The sequence below is a fragment of the Eptesicus fuscus genome, chromosome 3 (assembly GCF_027574615.1).
Source record: "Eptesicus fuscus isolate TK198812 chromosome 3, DD_ASM_mEF_20220401, whole genome shotgun sequence".
NCBI lineage: Eukaryota > Metazoa > Chordata > Mammalia > Chiroptera > Vespertilionidae > Eptesicus > Eptesicus fuscus.
Window position 1 is genome coordinate 73,805,813 of NC_072475.1, and position 22,139 is coordinate 73,827,951.

The 22,139-nt window shown below is 40.1% G+C and overlaps 1 protein-coding gene across 9 annotated transcripts in view; it reads left to right on the forward strand.

Annotated features, from left to right (window-relative positions):
- Positions 1 to 22,139, forward strand: part of CBLB (Cbl proto-oncogene B) — a 238,865-nt gene that overhangs the window by 88,358 nt on the left and 128,368 nt on the right. For all 9 annotated transcript variants that reach the window (XM_054714013.1, XM_054714016.1, XM_054714020.1 and 6 more), the window contains one exon: positions 19,533 to 19,679. In XM_054714013.1, the coding sequence (XP_054569988.1) occupies positions 19,533 to 19,679 (147 nt within the window). The remainder of the gene's footprint in view (positions 1 to 19,532; positions 19,680 to 22,139) is intronic.

The following is a 22,139-nucleotide window of genomic DNA, read 5'->3' on the forward strand; positions in this document are numbered from 1 at the left end:
AGCTTTGGCAGAGCCTCCTATCCAGGGAGTTATCTACAAGAATGTTACCTGGTGGCATGGTATTTGATAGGTTATTGATAAAGTGGAGTTGGCCATATCGAGTGACCTATTTTAGATCATGGAAAAAGGATACATTTCTTTACTACACTAAATATTTATCTGGTGAATCATTTCTGGAAGTGAGGGAATCACTGTGGTATTTTGAAATGGAAACACATCCTTTTAGTCGTGCATCAGCAATGTGATCTCTGAGTCTGTTTCGAATGGTAATACACCAGGGGCCGAGAGTCTGCCAAAGTAGAACATCTGCTTCTAAGACATAGGCTTCTGGTGCATTCTTCTCTGTGAGCCATTACTTTCTTTTGCTTGTTTTCTCAGTTTGTTAAATTTATATTATATTCCATCAAGGGCATAGGGAAGAAACCCTCAAAATTCAATTACTATCTTACAACAGAGAAAACTTCAACAAAAGCTTTTGCATTTGGATCAAGATCTAAGAAGTCCTAGTTATTAAATTATATCTTGTGAGACATTTTATTGAAAGTGGTTTTCATTTTCAACCCCACCCTTCCCCCAGTTCAGTTCTCCCTGGTGGAATCATGTTTGGATATGTAGATCTCTATATCCTTGAGTAGCCTGGTAGATGGTGGCCTGTGCCAGTCAAACGGGCAGGCCTGCTGCATAGGGAGCAAGTTTCATATCTGTAGTGTGGTATTGCTACCCTGTCAGCCTCTCCTCTGGATACAAATTACTTCTGACCCTGCAGTCTATCATGTTGCCAGACTGATCCACACCCACATGTCTTTGTCTAACAGGCTTGCTGCTTTTCTTCCGCCTTTCCACTGTCTCTCTTAACCCTTCTTAAGAGGCTCAGAATTGAGCACTTTTTCCTTTTGGCCTCTGTGTTCCTGAATCATGTTGAATGTACCTCAGTTACATAAGGTGGGGAAAAGGTAGGTTTACTGTTGTGTGTATATGAAGCATAGAGTTTATGCTTGTATTATTGTTTATTAATTACGGTATACGAATGATTGTAAATGTACTTTTGCCCCACCCTGTACAGTGACACTGCATTGTAATTGTGTGTGGTTTTTTAGAAAATCTTTACCTGAGGATATGTTTATTGATTTTTTAAAATTTATTTTATATTTTTGTTTATTGGTTTTTTAGAGAAGTAAGAGGGAAGGTAGAAAAAAGAGGGGAGAGGGGAGAGAGAGAGAGAGAGAGAGAGAGAGAGAGAGAGAGAGAGAAACATAGATGTGAGAGAGAAACATCAATTGGCTGCCTCGCATACATGCCCTAATCAGGGATTGAATTTGCTACCAAGGTTTGTGCCCTGACCGGGAATCGAACCCACAACCTTTTGGTGTATGGAACAATGCTCTAACTAACTGAGCCACACTGGCCAGGGCTGTAATTGTGTGTTTTTATATGTAACTAGAGACCCGGTGCACGAAATTTATGCACAGGTAGGGTGTCCTTCAGCCCGGCCTGCACCCTCTCCAATCTGGGACCCGTTGGGGGATGTTCGATCGGGCCTAAACTGGCAGTCAGACATCCCTCTAGCAATCCAGGACCATTGGCTCCTATCCACTCACTTGCCTGCCTGCCTAATGACCCCAACTGCCCTTTCCTGCTGGCCTGGTCACCCCCAATGGCCCTCCCCTGCTGGCCAGGTCACCCCCAATGGCCCTCCCCTGCTGTCCTGGTCACCCCCAACTGCTCTTCCCTGCCAGCCTGATCTCACCCCCAACTACCCTCCCCTGCCGGCCTGATCTTGCCCCCAACTACCCTCTTGTACAGGCCTGGTCACCCCCAACTGCCCTCCCCTGCTGAACAGATCAGCCCGAACTGCCCTCCTCTGCCGGCCTGACCGCCCCTAACCCCCTGCCAGCCTGATCTCACCCCTAACCCCCTGCCAGCCTGATCTCACCCCTAACCCCCTGCCAGCCTGATCTCCCCCCTAACTGCTCTCCCCTGCTAGCCTGATATCGCCCCTAACTGCCTCTGCCTCGGCCCCACCAGTATGGCTTTGTCCGGAAGGAAGTTAGACGTCCAGAAGATGGCCAGTTGACCTGGTCTAATTAGCATATTACCCTTTAATAAAAGGGTTAGATTATATAGGATAGGATTGCTTAAATGGGAGGGGGGGAAGCCTATTTCATCAGGAGGAGATGCTTTTGGCAGACAAAAATACATAACTCCTATATCTGGACTGATAGCAAGCTATATGCACTATACTGCCAAACCAGTTATTAAAAAATTGAACTGCTTTCTTACACCTTACACCAAACAGCTGTTTCCCTTAAAACCCCTCCTCAGCCCCCACCTTAGGTTCTGTCTTCGCAGTTCACCCAGAGTAAGTTCTGATTGATCGGTTTCTATGCCAGTCAGCTTCAAAAGCTCTGCCTCCTAGGCAACCATTGCTCCTCACAGTTCACCCAGATTTGGTTCTGATTGGTCGGTTTCTATGTCAGTCAGCGTCAAAAGCTCCGCCTCCTAGGCAGCCATTAGATCCTCGCAATTCACCCAGATTTGATTCTGATTGGTTGGTTTCTATGCCAGTCAGTGTCAAAAGCTCTGCCTCCTAGAAGAGCCATTGACTCTTCTGGGAAATCCAGAATGGCCCCGCTGACAGCTGTCTCTCTCTCCGGGCCTATCTCTGGGCCTGATCTGCAGCCTCCGCGGCAGTTGCTGACCAGGCCCTGCCTCTCTCGCTGTGCCCACCTTGCCCTGCCCACACGCCTGCTGCCCCGCCCGCTGGCCAGCCGCCAGCCTTGCTGTGATAGGAGCCTGTGGGTCATGGCGGAGGGACCAAGAGGCACTCCATACACTTCCTGGTGACCCGTTTGTTTGGTTGTTTTGGTCATTACGGCCATTGGCCTTTTATTGTATAGACTAGTAGCCCATTTGCAGGAAAATCCTGCAAGCGGCTGTTGCGGCCATGTGCGCTGCCTCGGCCGCCGCCTTTGTGGCCACCGCGCCTGCACCCGCTCGCCACTGCCGCCCGCCCCGCTCCGCCCTGTTCCACCCTGCCCCACCCCACCCGGGCTTGCCCTCTGGCAGCCACCTTGCTTTCCGATTTTCTTCCCTCTTCCTTCTAAGTTGTCTTCAGTCTTCACTCCTCCCTCTCTCAGCATATGCAAATTAACCGCCATCTTTGTTGGGTATTTTTCATACTCACCCTGATTGGCTGGTGGGCGTGGCTTGGGCGTAGCGAAGGTGTGGTCAATTTGCATATTACTATTTTATTAGGTAGGATTATTCAGATTATGAACTCCCAGAGGGCAGGGACATAACTGGTTTCATCTTATTGTTCCCATTGCCTAGAATAGTGACAGATCAGAGCAAAGCCTCAAAAAGTATTTGTTGAGTGAATCAACTTTATTAAAGTCACTGGAATTCCATGTATGTAGATCGCAATTTCTATGCACATAAAATCATTCTGAAAAACAGGGAGAACTGATGTTTGTGCAAATAAGCCAGACTTTTAGAGAAGCAGTGAGCTGCGTCATGAGGTAAGATATGTCAGAGAAGGAAAAGATTAACTGGTGCTGCTTTTACAGCCTCATCTTTGCAGATTACTACAAGTAAATATTAGTTCTCTTTAATATTTAATTCCTTTAATATGTGACTAAATAGGAAATAGTTAAGCCAGAAATAAAATTTTTATAATTTACTAGAGGCTCGGTGCATGAGATTTGTGCACTTGGGGGTGGGGGTCCCTCATCTAGGCCTGAGCCCTCTCGCAGTCTGGGAGCCCTCGGGGGACATCCTTAGCACTGCAGTGGAGGTGGGAGAGGCTCCCGCCACCATTGCTGAGCTCACCAGCTGTGAGCCCGGCTTCTGGCTGAGCGGTGCTCCCCCTGTGGGAGTGCATTGACCACCAGAGGGCATCTCCTGCATTGAGTGTCTGCCCCCTGATATTCAGTGCACCTCATAGTGACGGGTCATTCTGCCATTCAGTCAATTTGCATATCAGCCTTTTATTATATAGGATAGGATTACCTGATCCTTCTTTCTTTATTCTAAGGGTTAACTGAATATTAAAACAGCTTTTTCTTTTTAAATATTTGGGTTTTCTTATTTCTTTTAAGTTTTAAATGATAGGTATCCCCAGGAGAGGAATAATGATTGATTCTTGTGCTTAATGTATAAATTAAATCCTACAAGTCTTGGTTGTAGCAATACATCTATTGAATAACCATTTCACTTAAATGCATTTACAGGGGTAGATAGGTACAATGATCTCTACAGCAGTATTTTAAAGTGTATTCTTCTGATTATTATAGTAATGATTTAGGTATAGCTGGGAGCTATAGGAATTATGATTAAAAATCAGTATGTATACTTCAGTGTTGATAAGTAAGGAATTATTAATAGTGTCTGACTTTTAAACAGAGACCCCAGTGAATAGAAGTAGACAAGCCAACATTCATGATGATTTCTTATCTAGACATATGTCAAATCTGGTTATGTTAAATCATTTTCAGAACACATGTGATTTAAATGGCAGCTCAATTAAAGGATTGCTATAAAGTCTATAAACATTCCAAGTATTTGCTTACACTTTGCATACATATGATATCAAGGGGGTTTCTACCTTTAAGCATTTAAGACTTGTAGAAATTAAGTCTGTTGTCAGTATAAATCAGTGGATTAGCCTCATGATGTTTTCACAGTTCAGTTCGTTGTTTGGCCATCTAAATAAATATGGTTTGGGAATTCACTGTAGTAGTAGGCTGATTTCCAATTAGCATAGTCCAGATTTCTTATAAGAACCTCTCTTGTTTGAGAGCAGCTTCCACTTTATGTGGTGTTGGCTGGGGTTCAGGTTCAGCTAGAGGGTCCAGTGGCCTCACTCATGTGCCTCACATTTGTTGCTGTCTTGCAGCTGGGAACTCACTAGGGCCTTTCTTGCATGACTGGGTTTCCTCACAGCATGGTGGTGAAATTCCAAGGTGTTTTCTAAGATTTAAAGACAGAAACTGCAGATCTCATAAGTCCTAGCTTCAGAATTTACACAGTGTCATTTCTACCACATTCTGTTGATCAAAGCAAGGCACAGCCTATCCCAGGTACAAGGGATAGACTCCACTCCATGATGGGAAGAGCAGCAAACATTTGGCCATCTGTAATCCTCCACAAATCCTCTGAGCTAAGTACTGTTATATTTCACTGGAGGCCCGGTGCTCGAAATTCGTGCACAGGGGAGTGGGTCCCCTCAGCCCAGCCTGCAACCTCTTCAATCTGGGACCTTTTGGGGAATGTCTGACTGCTGGTTTAGGATCAGGCCTAAACTGGCAGTTGGACATCCCTCTCACAATCCTGGACCACTGGTTCCTAATCACTCACCTGCCTGCCTGTCTGGTCACCCCTAACTGCTCCCCCCACCACCACTGGCCTGGTTGCTCCTAACTGCCCCCTCCCCGCTGCCTGGTTGCCTCTTACTGCACCCACTGCCAGCCTGGTTGCCCCCAACTTGCCCCCTCTGCCCGCCTGTTCGCCCCAACTGCTCTGCCCTCCCCCCCCCCGCTGGCTGGTCACCCTCTACTGCCGCCCCTGCTGGCCTGGTTGCCCCTCATGGTCCCCCCCACCATCCTGGTCGCCCCATGCTGCCTGCTGTTCAGTCATTTGGTCGTCTCTCACTAATCCCCCTGCCAGCCTGGTCGCCCCACCCAGCCTGCTTGTTCAGTCATTTGGTCATCCCTCACTAACCCCCCTGCTGGCCTGGTCATAGGCAGCCACTTGTGAGGGTGTGAGGGTCAATTTGCATATTACCTTTTTATTATATAGGATACTTTCAAGAGGAGGAAACTGAGGCTTAGAGAGGTTAACTTAATACTCAAGGTTATTCAGTTTCTAATTGGTTTAAGCTCTAGTTTAGATAAGTTTGACTCTAGAGCTGGGGCTTTTTTACTATAGTGATTTGCAGCCTTCAGGGTTTAGGCCAATTAGATACATTTGTATTTCTACTTCAGAGCCAGTATTGGAGGTAGGCTGGTTTTACTGATGTGGGGGTTATTCCATTTGTAATCAATCCGACTGAAATAGTTAAGGGATTTGATTCATGGTATTTATCAGCCATCGTATGGTAAACTTAACAGTCTCCCTAAATTTGGATATTTTTAAACTCTTGGTTGCAATGAAAGTTGCTAGTAAAATTTTTAGACCTGATTATTCTGTGCCTACCACATGTATTAGCATATTTCCTTACCAAGAACAAATAAATAAAACTGACTTTCTAAACTATAAGTTTTCCAGTGGGGATACTCTATTCTGGTAGTCCACATTTTTATATGGTTTCAGTGTTCTGGTATTTACTATTCATTAACATGAAACACAGAGCTCTTACATTGCCTCTTATTTATTTTTGTTATTTCTGCTGCTTTGTGGTTTTCTTTGTTTTGAGAGCCAATGTTATTCAAGGATTTTTCTTTGTTGAAAAAAGAAAAAAATACATATGCTTTTTTATGGCAAACAACAAAATAAAAATCAAGGCTTCCAAATATACTAATGACTTTTTATGCTTGGTATAATTTCAAATTTTTATGGTAGATTTTTATGTCCTGACTTCAGGATGTCTGCAGCCTCTGACTAAAGAATATTGAGGAACGTCTGAAAACTGAAAATGTAACATTCCTTGTTGTACTCATGTATTAGTTGCAGGTTGGGAAATGGATTCACAGTTTTTGCCCAAAGCATATGGACTTCGTAGTGCCAGAGTCATCTAGTCACCTTCTGCTGGCTGGAATAAAAGTGATGAGAGCCCTGCTGAATGATATGGGACCTCAGAACTTAGGTACACAATAACCTCACTTTACAGAGGACAAACTGATAAGAGAAGCTTCCAGCTCATTTTCATATCTATATATATAAAAGCCTAAGTGACCAGCCAACTGGCTGACCAGCCAGTAGCTATGATGCACACTAACCACCAGGGGGCAGACACTCAACGCAGGAGCTGCCAAGCAACAGTAATTTTGCAGAGTGCCCTCTCGCACTCCCGGACCCCTCGGGGGATGTCAGGCTTCTGGTTTCGGCCCGATCCCTGCAGCCCAGGCCGAGGGACCCCACCTGCCAGAGGGACCCCACGCACTCCGCAGATGCCCTTTGAGCCCTGGCGCTGCCCCAGGTGTGGCCAGCCAGGGAGGGACCATGGGAGGTTGGCTCTAGGTTGTGTCCAACCCGTCTCGCCCAGTCCCGCCCCACCGGCCACCTTCTAATTAATTTCCTTTCCATGTGCACAAATCTGTGCATCAAGCCTCTAGTTATATAATAATGAGATAGCTATACTTGGGTCTAGAACCCCATGCTACCATTGCCATGTTTTCCTCCACTGTATTCCAGAATTTCTTTAATGAGGCTTATAGTTGGAAATGTGGGAACCAGTTTTCTAGAAGATCTTAAACTACCACTCATATACAGAATAAGTTACATCCAATTTACCTTTTGCAGTTAAGAAAATCTTAGGCCTATTTTTAAAATATATATTTGTTGTTAATAAATCTAGAGACATAGAAGCATGGAATAGACTATCGAATCTCAGCAGGAAGGAGGGGGTGGGTGGATGGGAAAAGATCAACCAAAAAACATATATGCATATATGCATAATCCATGTACACAGACAATAGTATGGTGAAGGCCTGGGACAGGGGGTGGAGGCAGACTAGAAGGGGTCAATGGGGGAAAGGGGGACATATGTAAAACTTTCAACAATAAAGAATTAAAAAAAAGAGAAATATTTGTTGTTCTTGCTATTTTCAGAAAGTTTAAGAATTTTATAGCTATCCAAGAAAATTTTACTGTAAAACTGTAAAATTATTACAGCCATGATTTTCTATGATTGCTTTTCCTTTTTGTTTTTTCATTTTGAAGAAAAAAAAATCCTAATATGTTCTTAGAATGCTTGTTAAAAAATAACATTCCTCTGTGGAACTGTAGACATCTAAATTACTCTTTTCCTTTGAACCATTATCATACATACATATCATATATCTGGTAAGCTGAAGAAGAAATGTGGATAATTGAATCCTCAGGTCATGTGTGATTATAAATTTATTTAATGCCATTCTCTGATAAGGAATATATGTGATATGCTAATTTACCTATATAATCATCAAGTATTTTCTAAAATAATTCAACTGGAGTCATGTTTTACAGGGGACTATTATAAAAGCAGGAGATACAGTCTTTAATTAGACTTAGACTGCTCATTTTATTTGGAGAAGTTCTTGGACTTTTTGACCTTTGTATTCCCTTCTTTATATCCTAAAAATGTGAAATTATGATTGAGTCCTTCTTTTAGGGAAATATTTGGAAAAGTACTAGTGCGCCATCGGTGAATGTACTAATAGTATGGGGGAAGGGCTAATTACTGTTTAGAATGTCGGAGATTAGTGGTCAAGTAGGTGGATTAGGAGACTGCATCAGAGATGCCTTTTCAACTTGAAAGTAAAAGCAACATGGTATCAGTGGGGCCTGTCAGAGGGTTGTGGGTAGTGGTGTCTGGAAATCTATTCACTATCCTAAAAACACATTGTAGACTTGCCTGCTGAGAAAAGCAATACAGTAGCTTTTAATGACATTTTTGTTTCTTGTTGAAAATAGTAAAAGTTAAAGAAAAAAAGAAGAAAAATTTTTGATAAACTAGTAGTAGAGATTACTATGGTTTTCTTTTTTTTTGTATATTCTATATATTTTTCCTATTTACTATAACGTGAAAGTAAGCTTTTTTATAGAGCTAAGACTGGCATACTATTTGTTAGGTCATTTCACACTTTTATGGTACATGCATGTGTACATGCGCACACGCACAAAACATTATGACATGGCATTCATATCAGATTATACCAAACATCAATGAGAAGTGCTTGGCAGAATTGTGTTTGCTTTTATTTTTTATTTGCTCCAATCATATAAATAAAGATAATTTTAATTTCTGGGGAATGGATGGAATAAGTCTCGTGATTTTAGTTTTCTTCAGTTAGTAACACACAACATGAGCACCAGAGAGATGAGCCATCTCGTTCCTCCCCTTGTGGTTCACTTGTCTTTCACTTCATCCACTCCAAGAGATCAGGGTTGAAGTAGGACAAAGGTATCCATAAGGAAAATTTCCAAAGCCACAAGGAGGAAGTAACTGTCAGGGAACAGATAGTGTGATGGGAAACTATGTTATGCTGCCTCGAGATGTATGACACATTTGTTCAGTTTACTTGAGTTTCTGGAAACCACTCATGGGGAACATAGCATTAATTTCCTTTAGCTTGCTGGTACTTTATTTTGCCATTCACAGAGAAAATTTACAAAAAAAGGGAAAGAAAAGAACTCACTGAACAAAGATTTTTTTTTTTAATTTAGATCAACCCCCCGATTTTTAATTCTCTACTTAAACAGCTTTTGTTAAAATTACTTTTCATCAAGGTTTTAGCAAGTTGATGCCTTACTCTGCATGTGGTTTCTGTGGAGTGTTTCTATATACGGTTCCTGTCTATGTGTTTGTTAGCACTGTTTTGGGGTCAGGAAGTCCTTTCTTATAGTTCTTTAAAAATTTTCACAGTTCTTGAAATTAACATTAGTTGGCTATTATGTGTGAGAAGTTGTTATAGGTAAAACAAGACATTTTCTTCTCCAGCAAAGACATATGCTCTGGTAGAAGTTAAATGCAATATGGATATAAGATAACCGTGATGCTCTTCAGAGAATACTTTGTGCTATGGCAGGTAAGGTGAAGTGGTAGTAGTGGTGTGGCATTTAAGAGCCTGGTAGATCACATCTCTGGGAGGTTATGGAGAAGATTCCATGGGAGTACTTCAACTTAAAACTGGTGCAGATGACACTTAAGCAGGCTGAGGCATAAAACTTTGTATCAGAGAGGAGGAAGAGGTGGATTAACCCAAGGTGTGGATCAAGAAAAGCAGACCATTCATATAGCTTGAGGGGAGCACAGAAAGGTGGTGTGAGAAGTCCAGGAAAGTTAGCTTGGTCCCATGGAAGGTAGAAATCTTTGAAGAAAATATCTATAATAATAAAAGAGTACTATGCTAATTAGACCTGACAGCTGAATGACCTTCCGGATGTCCTTCCGGATGAACTTCCAGACGAAGCAGGGGCTGCGAGGGCCAAGCCCCTTGCATGCATTTCTTATATCGGGCCTCTAGTTTATTTTAGGAGAATTTTTAACTATATTCTATAGAGTAAAAACACTAACAAAATCCATCTCTGAAGTGTCAGATATGATACAAAATTAAATGGTGGCCTATTAGGAATTGCAAAGAAAAAAAGTGAATCTAGTTTTTGAAATAATGTTTCAAGGGCAAGTTTGTTTTGTTTGTTGGTCAGATTCCTCTTCTGTCAAATTATCCCTGGCTTTGAACTTCTAATATTTCAAAAGAAATAGAAAAAAAAAAAGAGAACAAAGTTCTATCTTCTGGTTGCTTCTATATGAATCTCACAGAAGCAGTGACTTTCTGCTTAGTTCACAGAACTTGTATTTTATCTTAAATGAAAAGAAATGTAGAAGTAGTTTTCTTTTTTTCTTTTCTCTTTCAAGTAATAGACTAGTCTGTATTTTTAAGATTTATTTTACAAAGGGATACTTGTTACAGATTAGGTTTAATCAAAAGACTTCTAATACCAAAGACAAAATAATTTTCTTTATTGAAGTAGATTGGTAAGCTTTTAAACCAGATGAAAGTACCAGAGATCATATTATAGTGTAGTAGGTTCTCATAATAAATTTTCCATATAAAACTGTTTGCTGAAATCATCAAAGGGATGTTGTTAACCCTACTTTGACATTGCTACAAAGTTGAAATAACTGTTATTTAAAAAAATATTTGGGAAGCTTTATTGAATATATTTTGGGAGATCTCTCAGCCCCTTAAATTTATTAAGAATAGGATTGTATCATCAGTATCTAGATCAAGCTATATAATAGACAATCAAGATTTGCAGAATAAATGACTAAATGGATGAATCAAATACTTGCCCATTGTTTACTGTGGAATTATCAAAGGCCACATAGCAATTGGATCATAAGGCAAGAGGGTTGATTTTACCTTATTAAGATGGCTATCAGTATTATGTGGTAGAAAGAAGAAAAACTGCTATGACAAATATACTTTTAAACAGAAGTGGTAGGTAAATTAATAATTATAGTAAGTAACTGATTTGTTAAGAGTTTTAAAAAGTAGATGTGGTAGGCTTTGCCTACATGTCTTATTTATTTCTCACAACAAAGAAATAAATTTAATTGAAAATGTTTAGAGATGAGGAAACAGATTCAGACAGAGGTTATGTAACTTATTCAGGACTACCAGGAGAAGAAGGGTGTGAACCCAGTATTATCAAACTTCTGAACCAAACTCTCTATTATAGGACTAGAGGCCTGTTGCACAAAATTCGTGCACGGGGAGGGGGGGTTTCCCTCAGCCCAGCCTGTACCCTCTCCAATCTGGGATCCCTCTCACAATTCAGGACTGCTGGCTCCCAACTGCTCGTCTGCCTGCCTTCCTGATTGCCCGTAACCGCTTCTGCCTGCCAGCCTGATCACCTCCTAACCACTCCACTGCCAGCCTGATTGATGCCTAACTGCTCCCCTGCCAGCCTGTTTTCCCCCAACTTCCCTCCTCTGCTGGCCCGGTCACCCCTAACTGCCCTCCCCTGCAGGGTTGATCGCCTCCAACTGCCCTCCCTTGCAGGCCGGGTGTCTCCCAACTGCCCTTCCCTGCTGGCCACCTTGTGGTGGCCATCTTGTGTCCACATAGGGGCAGGATCTTTGACCACATGGGGGAAGCCATATTGTGTGTTGGAGTGATGGTCAATTTGCATATTACTCTTTTATTAGATAGAATAGAGGCCTGGTGCAGGAGTGGGGGCCAGCTGGTTTGCCCTGAAGGGTATCCCGGATCAGGGTGGGGGTTCCCTTGGGGCGTGGGGCAGCCTGAGCAAGGGGCCTGTGGTGGTTTGCAGGCCGGCCACGCCCCCTAGCGACCCAAGCAGAGGCCCTGGTATCTGGAATTTACCTTCTACAATTGAAACTTTGTAGCCTTAAGCGGAGGCCTGGGCCTGGCCAGGGTGTGCGGAAAGCTTTCCTTTCTCCGTTGCTGTGGGCAACCCTGGCCTGGTCTCTCCAGCTCCGTGGCTGCCGCCATTCTGTTTGAATTTGTTTACCTTCTATAATTGAAACTTTGTAGTTTGAGTGGAGGCTTAGGCCTGGCAAGAGCATGCGGAAAGGTTGGCTTCCTCTGTTGCCTGGGAAACCTTGCTCTCTGTGGCTGTAGCCATTTTGGTTGGGTTTATTTGCATACTCGCCCTGATTGGCTGGTGGGCGTGGTTTGGGCTGGTGGACGTGGCTTGGGTGTGTGGTCAATTTGCATATTAGCCTTTTATTAGGTAGGATAGTTGGTAAATTAAGCATATCTTTTGACTATCTCCTGGAATTTGTCAAAGGGTATTACAATTGAATATCATGGGCACATTTCCTGGTTGAGTTATATTTAAATAAGGCATTTGTAAGTTGTCCATTTAAAATTATTTATTATAGAAAGCAAATGTATTTACCCTAGGGTCAGCATCCTTATTTTGAGGTGTATCCTCTTGCTCTTGTTCAAGAGTATACTATAGGGAGCTCCAGGCTCATTTTTCCCAGCCACACATTTGGGGCTTTGTCTCCCTAGCCACATTAGTGGTGTATTATTATGTTTTCTTTAACAAAAGAAAAAAATCCTTCATTGGTTACCTATTTCAGTGAAGTTTTTTGACTGACATAATTTGCTAAATTCCTTTTTAAGTGAGCTGTTCCATTTCTTTTTTTTTAAATTTCTTTATTGATTAAGGTGTTACATATGTGTCCTTATTCCCCCATTACCCTCCATCCCCCCACTCATGCCCTCACCCCCCTGTTGTCTGTGTCCATTGGTTAGGCTTATATGCATGCATACAAGTCCTTTGGTTGATCTCTCCCCCATACCCCCACCCTGCCCTACCTTCCCTCTGAGGTTTGATGGTCTGTTTCTATGAGGTGGCATGGAGCAGATTGAAAATTGCCCTTCTGCCTGAATCTTGGGTTAGATCTTTCCTGGGCACACTCCTGGCTTCTGTGATAACTTGGGGAGATTCTCAGTCTTCGTTGGAATTTGGACTTTTAAAATGTGCTTCATTCTCCCCTTCAAATTATTGAAAACTTAAAAGCATCTGAGCAAGGGAATGGGTAAGATCCACTTTTATTTATAACTCTCAGGATCCATCTTAACTATAGTCTATTCCTAAGAGTTTGCTCAAATTCTTAGGAACTATAATGTTCACAGGATAAAATAACTGTGTGGAGTAACTCTATTTACCTATCCTGGAGGCTGCTACATCAGAAATTCTATGAATGGAAATTGCTCTTTTACTGGATGTGAGTCTTATTTTAAGTGCCACTATTTATATTTTCAGGTCCTGCCTTTTTTTGTATGTTGATTTTGTTTCACCTTATAAAGATTAAAAAGAACATGTTGTAGCTTTTAAATGTGAGAATTGAATTATTAATAGTTTTTAATTAAAAAATGGCCCTTCCCTGTTTTTCCCCAAAGCAGTACATTCTCATAAACTCTGGACCTCGCTAACGTAAAGTGTCATTTAAAGTGTTTCACTAATTAAGCATTTAAAGCTTTTTATTTTTCTTTGATTTATGATGCAGTTTTTTTGAATAGAGAAAATGCAAAGTACACATGCAACCTAATTAGATTATATTCTTTTTGTGCACCCTTCCCCACATTTTAGTGGAGGCGGCTAATCAAATCTTGATTTATTTTATATTTTTAACATTTAACTTATTACATCGAGATGGCTATAGATGTTGTCTTGCCCCCACCATATTGTATAATAATCATTTACTCATGCCTTTTTGCCCCACAATATGTTATACCTTTATTAATGGTGGGATTGTATCATTCTTCATCAAAACTTGTGCACCCCGAGTCTCCAAATGATGTTGGCTGTAGCCACCGTAAGCTTCAGTGACTTATTCATGAATAGTGAAGCATCATCATTTCAATTGTGTTAATTCACTCTGGTTCAGCCTTGCATTCTGTGCAGTAGTATAACTTGACTTGTGGAGAAATTGATTTATACCATTTTAAAGAAATACAGTATTAAAGAAATACAGTGATTGAGTCCAGGATAAAAGAGGTACTTTGCTCCTTAGGTGATATTCTTGACATTGCTTATGCATTGCTCATATATATATTTAATGTAGCTAGTTTTCCTTCTCTTCTCCCTCTCTTTCTTTTTCTTCACTTTTCCTCCCTTACTTTTCTTCATGGCTCCTCTAATATTAACATTTTTACTGGTTTACCCCCTATTGAAATCCAGAAGCTACTTTGGACTACCTGGTATATCAAAATACTTTTATTTCATAATTATTTCTTAATAACAAAATCTCACAAAACAAAATTTTTAAAAAGGGCTTGTGATGGTTAATGGGAAATGTGTTAATTAGTCAAAATAAAGTAGCTCTTATACTAAAAGTGAACGAGTATTGCAAAATTCCTTGTAAAATTAATTACATTTATAATTATAAGATTATTGAGCCTTTGTAGACATAATTTTATATTTTCATTGTTTTGAAGTAGGGAGTTTTAGTGATGGAAACATTCTTAGTAAGCATCAAATCTTTATTAAGCAGTCATTATTGTTGGTCTTATGATGAGAGGTAATCAAATGAGCTTAGAGAGAATTGGACAAGTATGGGAAAGTTTTATAATAGGAAAAAACATTTCAGCTACAAAGAAGATGTATAGTTGTTGCCCTCTTTCCACTGTCTACATAGTTAGAGATGACTGTATTCTTGGCATTTACTTTTGAATTAGGAAGTTATTTTTTTAATAGATATCTCAGTGTTCAGAGAAGGCTAGGGAATTAAAGCACATAATGTCTAGCAAAATATAGTAAACAAACAAAAAAGAAACCGACACAATTAATGAAAAACAAAACCTATTTGCCCTGGTAATAAATTTAACTGACATCAGATAGTAGAATTATTTCCTTTTTATTTCATATCTTGATGTTGATTGCAAGCTCTGTAAATCAGTCTTTTCAACAGTGGATTTCCAAAATAATCACTTACATATTTATGGTATTTATATGTATTTAAAAATTAGCATGGAGGGACCTGGAGAGTATTATGCTAAACGAAATAAGTCAGGCAGAGAAAGACAAGTATCTCATGACCTCAATCATGTATGGAATATAATGAACAAAATGAACTGATGAACAAAATAGGTCCAGAGACATGGAAGCATGGAACAGACTAGACTGTCTAATCTTAGAGAGAAGGTGGAGGATTGTGGGTGGGTGGGAAGAGATCCACCAAAGAACTTGTGTGTATATATCCTATCTAATAATAGAGTAATATGCAAATTAGGTGTCACTCCACGACAAAATGGCGGCCCCCATACCCACAAGATGGTGGTACCCAGTCCCCTCAGTCCCGCTACTGGAGTGTCTGGCCTGTCCCACCAGCAAACAGAGCACTGAGAGCAGGGCATGGTTGCTTCCTTAGTGCTGCGGCAGCAAGAAGCCGCTAGGCCCTGCACACACGGAGCCGGCGGAGGAGCAGGGCCTGTCTCTAGGGCAATCGGGAAGACGCCAGGCCCTGCGCACATGGAGCCAGCGGAGGAGCAGGGCATGGAGTCTTCCCGATGGTCGCCACAGCGATTGGGAAGATGCCAGGCCCTGCACACACGGAGCCAGCGGAGGAGCAGGGCCTGTCGCCGCGGCGATCAGGAAGACGCCAGGCCCTGCACACACGGAGCTGGCAGAGGAGCAGGGCATGGCATCTTCCCGATGGTTGCTGAGGCAATTGGGAAGACTCCAGTGCCAACAGAGCAGGGCATGGCAGCTTCCTGATCTTGGCAGCTGGGAAGCCGCCAGGCCCTGCAAAGCCGGGCATGGTGGCTTCCTTAGTGGGGCAGTGGCCGGGAAGTCCCCAGACATGGCAGACAAAGCCCAGACAGCAGGGCTTGGGGGCTTCCGTAGTGGGCAGTGGCAGTGGGAACACCCCCAGGCCCTGCTGACAGAGCCTGGACAACAGGGCATGGGGGCTTCCTTAGTGTGTCTGTGTCTGGGAAGCCCCCAGGCCTGGCAGACAGAGCACACTGCAGGGCATTGGGGCTTCCTTCACATGGCACATGGCGGCAGCAGGCAGAGAGCAGACAGCAGGGCATGGGGGCTTCATCTCCATGGCTGCAGGGAAACCTCCAGGCCCCACAGAGAGCAGAGAACCATGGGGAGTGGGCCTAAGTCATCAGTAGGATATCCTCTGAGAGCTCCTGGATTGTAGAGGGTGCAGGTTGGGCTGAGGGACCCCTGTGCACGAATTTCGTGCACCAAGCCTCTAGTATATACATAATCCATGGACAAAGACAATAGGGTGATGAAGGCCTGGGGCAGGGGTTGGGGTGAGTTAGAAGGGATCAATGGGGGCGGAGGGACATATGTAATACTTTCATCAATAAATATTTAAAATATATATATATAAATAATATATATATATATATATATATAAAATAAATATAGTCTGTTATATGTGGAAAATAAGGTAACATGAAACTCTTACATTTCACATACTGTATGTTTAACAACTTGAATTTAAGTTTTTTTTTTTTTTTTTAAAGACTAAGGCAAAATTCACTTTCATTGCCTTAGAATGCAAAAAGTCAAATAAAGATTTGGTAACTCATTTGCCAGAACAAGAAAATTAAACTACACACATTTTATAATTAAACAGTGGTTACATATATAGGTACTAGTGATTACTAGACCTTCAGGGCTGTAAATTATAAAGAGACAATGTTACTATTTGTGTTTTAAAGTTTAGTGTCTACATAGCCAGTGGGTCAAATATCCAAAATGGGTAATCATTGGCATTGTGCTTCAGACTTTAGATCTTAACAAATAAAAATGGAAAACATTTGGAAAGGATTAAAGAACAAAGAAACAAGGGGATGGAGAACAACCAATTCAGAAAATATGAAACAGTTGGTTTGCCCTAATTATAGCCATCTTGATTTTTCTTTTTTCTTCTGTATGTATCAGTTGGAGTTTCAGTAGAAAATTAACCCTTTGCCTAATTATAGAAATAAATTTGGTGCAGATTTTCTAAAGTGACTTTATGCTTTTCCCTAAACTCAGATTTCAAAAGTCAGTTGCAGTTTGTATTGGCCACAATGCTTTCCTTTGATATGGTTCAGCAGTTTACTTTTCATTTTCTAAGACTGAATTTCTTATATCTACAATCATCTAAATGAGGGTGTGTTGACATAAATGAAAAGATCAAAGATTCAACTAATTGAAGAAGTTTCACATTTGAATTAGTCGGAGTTGTATGGAAATGTGGTTGAATCTAAGCAAATGATGAAACATTATGCATGATGATAATGATTTTGCAGATTGTTTATTGTTGTCAGTCAAGCACTAAAATAAGGTCTAAGTCTTGACCCTTTTTTTCCATGAATTTTCTCATAGCTAATAAAGGTTATGGAAATTGGGACATTTTGGTTTTCCAATAGAAATGAATTTACTTAGATGTAGATTACTTTATACCTGATTGCTTACTTTTATTTTTTCCCCACTTTTTATCACAAATACCTTCATTTATTCTGTATTCATATCACATAAAAAGTTACATATTTCTTTTGTAATCAACCTTTTAGAAAGAGTCATACCCATTGACTTTATTGACAAGTGTATATTATACGATCTCGTTGGTACCTAACATGTTTATTTTTGCTTGTTACTTGAGAGTCATTAAACACAGACACATAACTAAAAAAGAGAAAAAAGAACCAAAACTTTCAATGTCAAGGTCTTGTTGAAAGATTGTAGGATTTTATATACATTCCAGATTTGATAGCTTTCTCTGTTAATTTTCCTCTGTATTTACTTTTAGTCCTGAAATAATTATTGTACCCCCAACTCCTACCCTTCAGACTCCTCAACAGGCACAAAAATGCAGCTGAAGCTTCAAAATGAAAATGTTGTATATGTATCTATTGAGTACATAAACAGGGATATAAAGAAGCAAGGTCGCTTCAAAAATTATGATTTACATACACCCGGGCTGGATGGAGTGTCATCCTGTGCACCAAAAAGGTTGCAGGTTTGACTCCTGGTCAAAGCACATTTCCCAAGTTGTGGGTTTGATCTCTGTTTAGGTGCATACCGTAGGCAACTGATGGATGTTTCTCTCTCACATTGATGTTTCTCTCTCTCTCTCCCTCTCTTTCTCTCTCTTTTTATCTCTCTCTCTCTCCCTCCCCCCTAAAATCTATTAAAACACACAACCACACACATCCTTGGCTGAGGATTAAAAAAAACAAACTAACATTATTAAGGTTTAAGCTTATGAAATGGTAGGAAGGAGTGCAGATGATACTATTATTTTGAAATATGAGTCATACTTTATATTATGTCTTAAACCATGTCAAAATTCCAGGACTTTACCTGGACATTAGAATAGACAGTATCTCCATTTCCCTTGATTCCATTTCATTTTGGCTCCCCATTTCTTGTGTGTATTTTTTAATCCTTTCCCAAGTATATTTTTCCATTGATTTTTAGAGAGAGTGGAAGAGAGAGAGATATCAGTGTGAGAGAAAGACATTGATTTGTTGCCTCCTGCATGAGCCCCAACCAGGGCCCGGGCCAGGGAGGAGCCTGCAACCAAAGTTCGTGCCCTTGCCTGGAATTGAACCCCGGACCCTTTAGCCCACAGGCCTATACTCTATCCACTGAGCAAACTGTCCAGGGCAAGCACCCCATTTTTTTATAGTGAGAGCTCTTAACAAGGGGAGTACATGATAATTGCTTGAGAAGCTTCTAAAATATGCACATATTTGGAACCCATCATCAGAAACTGACTTTTTTGTAGGAGTGGAAAGTGTATTTGACAAATTTTTTCATTATTTCAGATGCCTCTGCGTCATGTTCCAACCAAATTTTCTCATCCTGTCTCATGCCATTTCCTCCACTCATCTCTGTTCTTCTCTAGCCATGCTAAACATAGGTATTTTAGAAACAGTTTTATTCCACATATCTGTGCGTTTGCACATGTTGTTCTTACTCTCATGTTTTCTCCATTCTAGGTCCTAAATCTGTTAAACAAATACTTACCTTTCTAGATTCTCCTCTAATGACATGTCTTTACTTAATCCCCCATGTTGAAATAGCCACTCCGTATTTAGAATTTATATTTGATTACTTTTTTTCAGTGTCCATCTCTCCCATTAAATTCATGTAATTTATTTCGTTCATATTTATGTTAAATGACTATATGGATTAGTAAATGGAAAGCCTGTTAGGAATTGAAATGTACAACTTTTTATGATCATTATTTTTAGGGTCATTATTGAATAGAGGTTCATGATCAACCACCAGCACCTAGGTAGATACTGTATGTAATTTTATTTTTCATAATATATGGTACTATTAAAACATATTTATTTATTTATTTTTCTTTTTTTTTTACCCCCTTGTGTTTACAGGCGAAATCTCACAAAACTGTCCCTTATCTTCAGTCACATGCTGGCAGAAATCAAAGCAATCTTTCCCAATGGGCAATTCCAGGGAGATAATTTTCGTATCACGAAAGCAGATGCTGCCGAATTCTGGAGAAAGTTTTTTGGAGACAAGTAAGTAAAAATCATTTTCTAGTTTGGCTCCATCTTTGAAAAAGGACCTAGTCCTTCCTCCATTTCCATATGGTATAGATTTTAGTTAGTAGTTTGAAAATGTACTTGAGTGTTTTTGATAAGTATTTTGATTGCTAATTTTTCTTTCAGTGACCACAAGTATACCTCAATAACTGAATAGTTTTATGTTATTACAGAGTAAATATCAGTTATACAGCATTTATTTCACGATCATTCATGGAGTTAGTTTGCTCTAAGAAGAAGGCATATGTAAAACAGTTTCTGTACATGAGATGCTCATAACTTTTTATAATTTAGTAAACAACAGGACACATGTACAAAATAAGAGGCAAAAAAGATAACTATGAAGATGGTGTTATTAATTGCTCTGACAGTTTAGCGGGGAGCAGTTGCTTCGGAATTTCAAGAGCCAGGGACGGCTTCCTAAAGGAGGTGGTGGTTAAGCATGGTTAAGACCTGAAATCCAGGTGGGAGGAAGCCTTAGAACCTTGATTCAAGCTTTCTTTGTATCATTGCACAGAAAGGCTATATGTGTAGTAAACAAGGAATATAAATAAGGAATATAAATATAAATAGTATTAGCTCAAAGTTGCATTATATCATAAAATGGCCAGATAAAGATGTTTTCCTTTAGGTACTTCCTGCTCAGACTCAGGTGAGCATGGTAAATAATAGGAGTTATATATTTGAAGCCAGCATAACTTAAAACTTACAAAATTTAAAAAGAATTTGTTGGGAATTCCCAGTAGGTTGATCAATACCTGAACATCAGGAGGCAAATGTTTTTTTCTGTAACCTTTGAAGGGTCCCTTCGATTGAGAGTGCACATCGAAATGTCCTTGAATGTAGGCAGAACCCCAGCTGAGTATTCAGGAGGAAGAGACTGCTTACACATGGGTTATTGTTTTCATCCTGTAGTTAAAGGCCTATGTTTATACATTAACTGCGAAATGAGACATATAAAATGTTGGTATATGCTTTTGGTGGTCTTAGTTCTCTGATGCTGGTGAATTAACTGTACTATTGTCTTTGTTGTTTTCTTTAGGAAATGCTATGTTTATAGTTACCACCATGATTAGAATATAAGCAAAGCACATTTTATTACATACATAATTTTTGGGCTTTGAGATTGTGAAAGCCTTTTTCCCACTTCTTAAATACAATATATTTTGCATTATTTTTAGGCACTAAAGGAGGAAATGCCACTATTGCAATTACTAGGGACATTCTGTATTCCAGAAATCTAGCTATTTGCAAAGCTCTGATATCCAGTCACAAATGAGGAATTAAAAAAGAAATGAGAATAATAGCCAAGAGTGTTTAATTACATATTTGTAAATAGTAGAAAAGAGAAAGGTGTTGATGAGTTCTGAGAAAAAGAACTGAGAGAATTTCTGGAAGTCACAGTTCAAATGTTAACACTGAGCCTAATGCAAATTGTTGGTAACCTTCAAAATAATTCTCATCTTAACATTTTAAGAAAATCTATAGGATAAATTGTGGTACTTCTTTTTGAAAACTGAAAATTTTAGTGAGTCATGAAATTACTTGTCAAAAGCTCAGTAAAAACTGGAAAGATTGCTCACACATTTTTCAAGAGAGGAGTTTGTTTTGTTGGCACCTTAAGCCACAGAGCATTATGCATTTGAGACATCTTTATTTCCCTTTATTTATAGCCATAGACATCGAGGAGCTGAAGTTTCTGTTCAACTGCTACATGAGTGAAAGTGCTACTAAATCAAACGGGATTCTTGAAATAACGATTAAATACTCTCTCTACCTCCCAAATCCTTGCACTTACATCTCCTGTCTTCACTTATTTAAGAAGCTGCTTAGTTTTTCTTTAACATTTTTACTTTTGGGATGAGGGCCAAATTTAAAACTCCTTATGGAATTCAGATATAGTTCTGTAGTCATCAAAATTAATGATTCTTTTAATAGATCATTGGAGAAACCTTCTTAATATTCTCTGTGGGTTTTCAGCTTGTCATTCCACAATATTTTATTGAACGCAAGTGAACAAATGAATGAATGATATAGCCTTTCAAAAGGTTGAATTCGTTTATCTTCCTTATGCTCTGATACTAGTTTGCATTTCACATAACTTAGTTCTTGCATGGAAGCATTCCTGTCATTTATCATTTATCCAGCTTTCCATTGAGGTCACATGAGAATTCTTTTATTTGCCCTAACTAGCACCTTTGATCTTAAAGCAGCATTTTTGCCCAAAACAGAACCATTGAGGGCTTAGTTCCAAAAACAGCCAAACAGATTATGATTTTTATAAAGCAGCTTTTAGCTTGCGGAGTATTATTGTGACTTTTTACCCCAAAAAGAACTATCAGTAAGAACAAATTAAGATTGAATTAAAATTGGGAAAAAGCTATTTTTCAAAAGACATTGTAAAACTTCTACAGGCAAATTTAGGATTCAGACCTT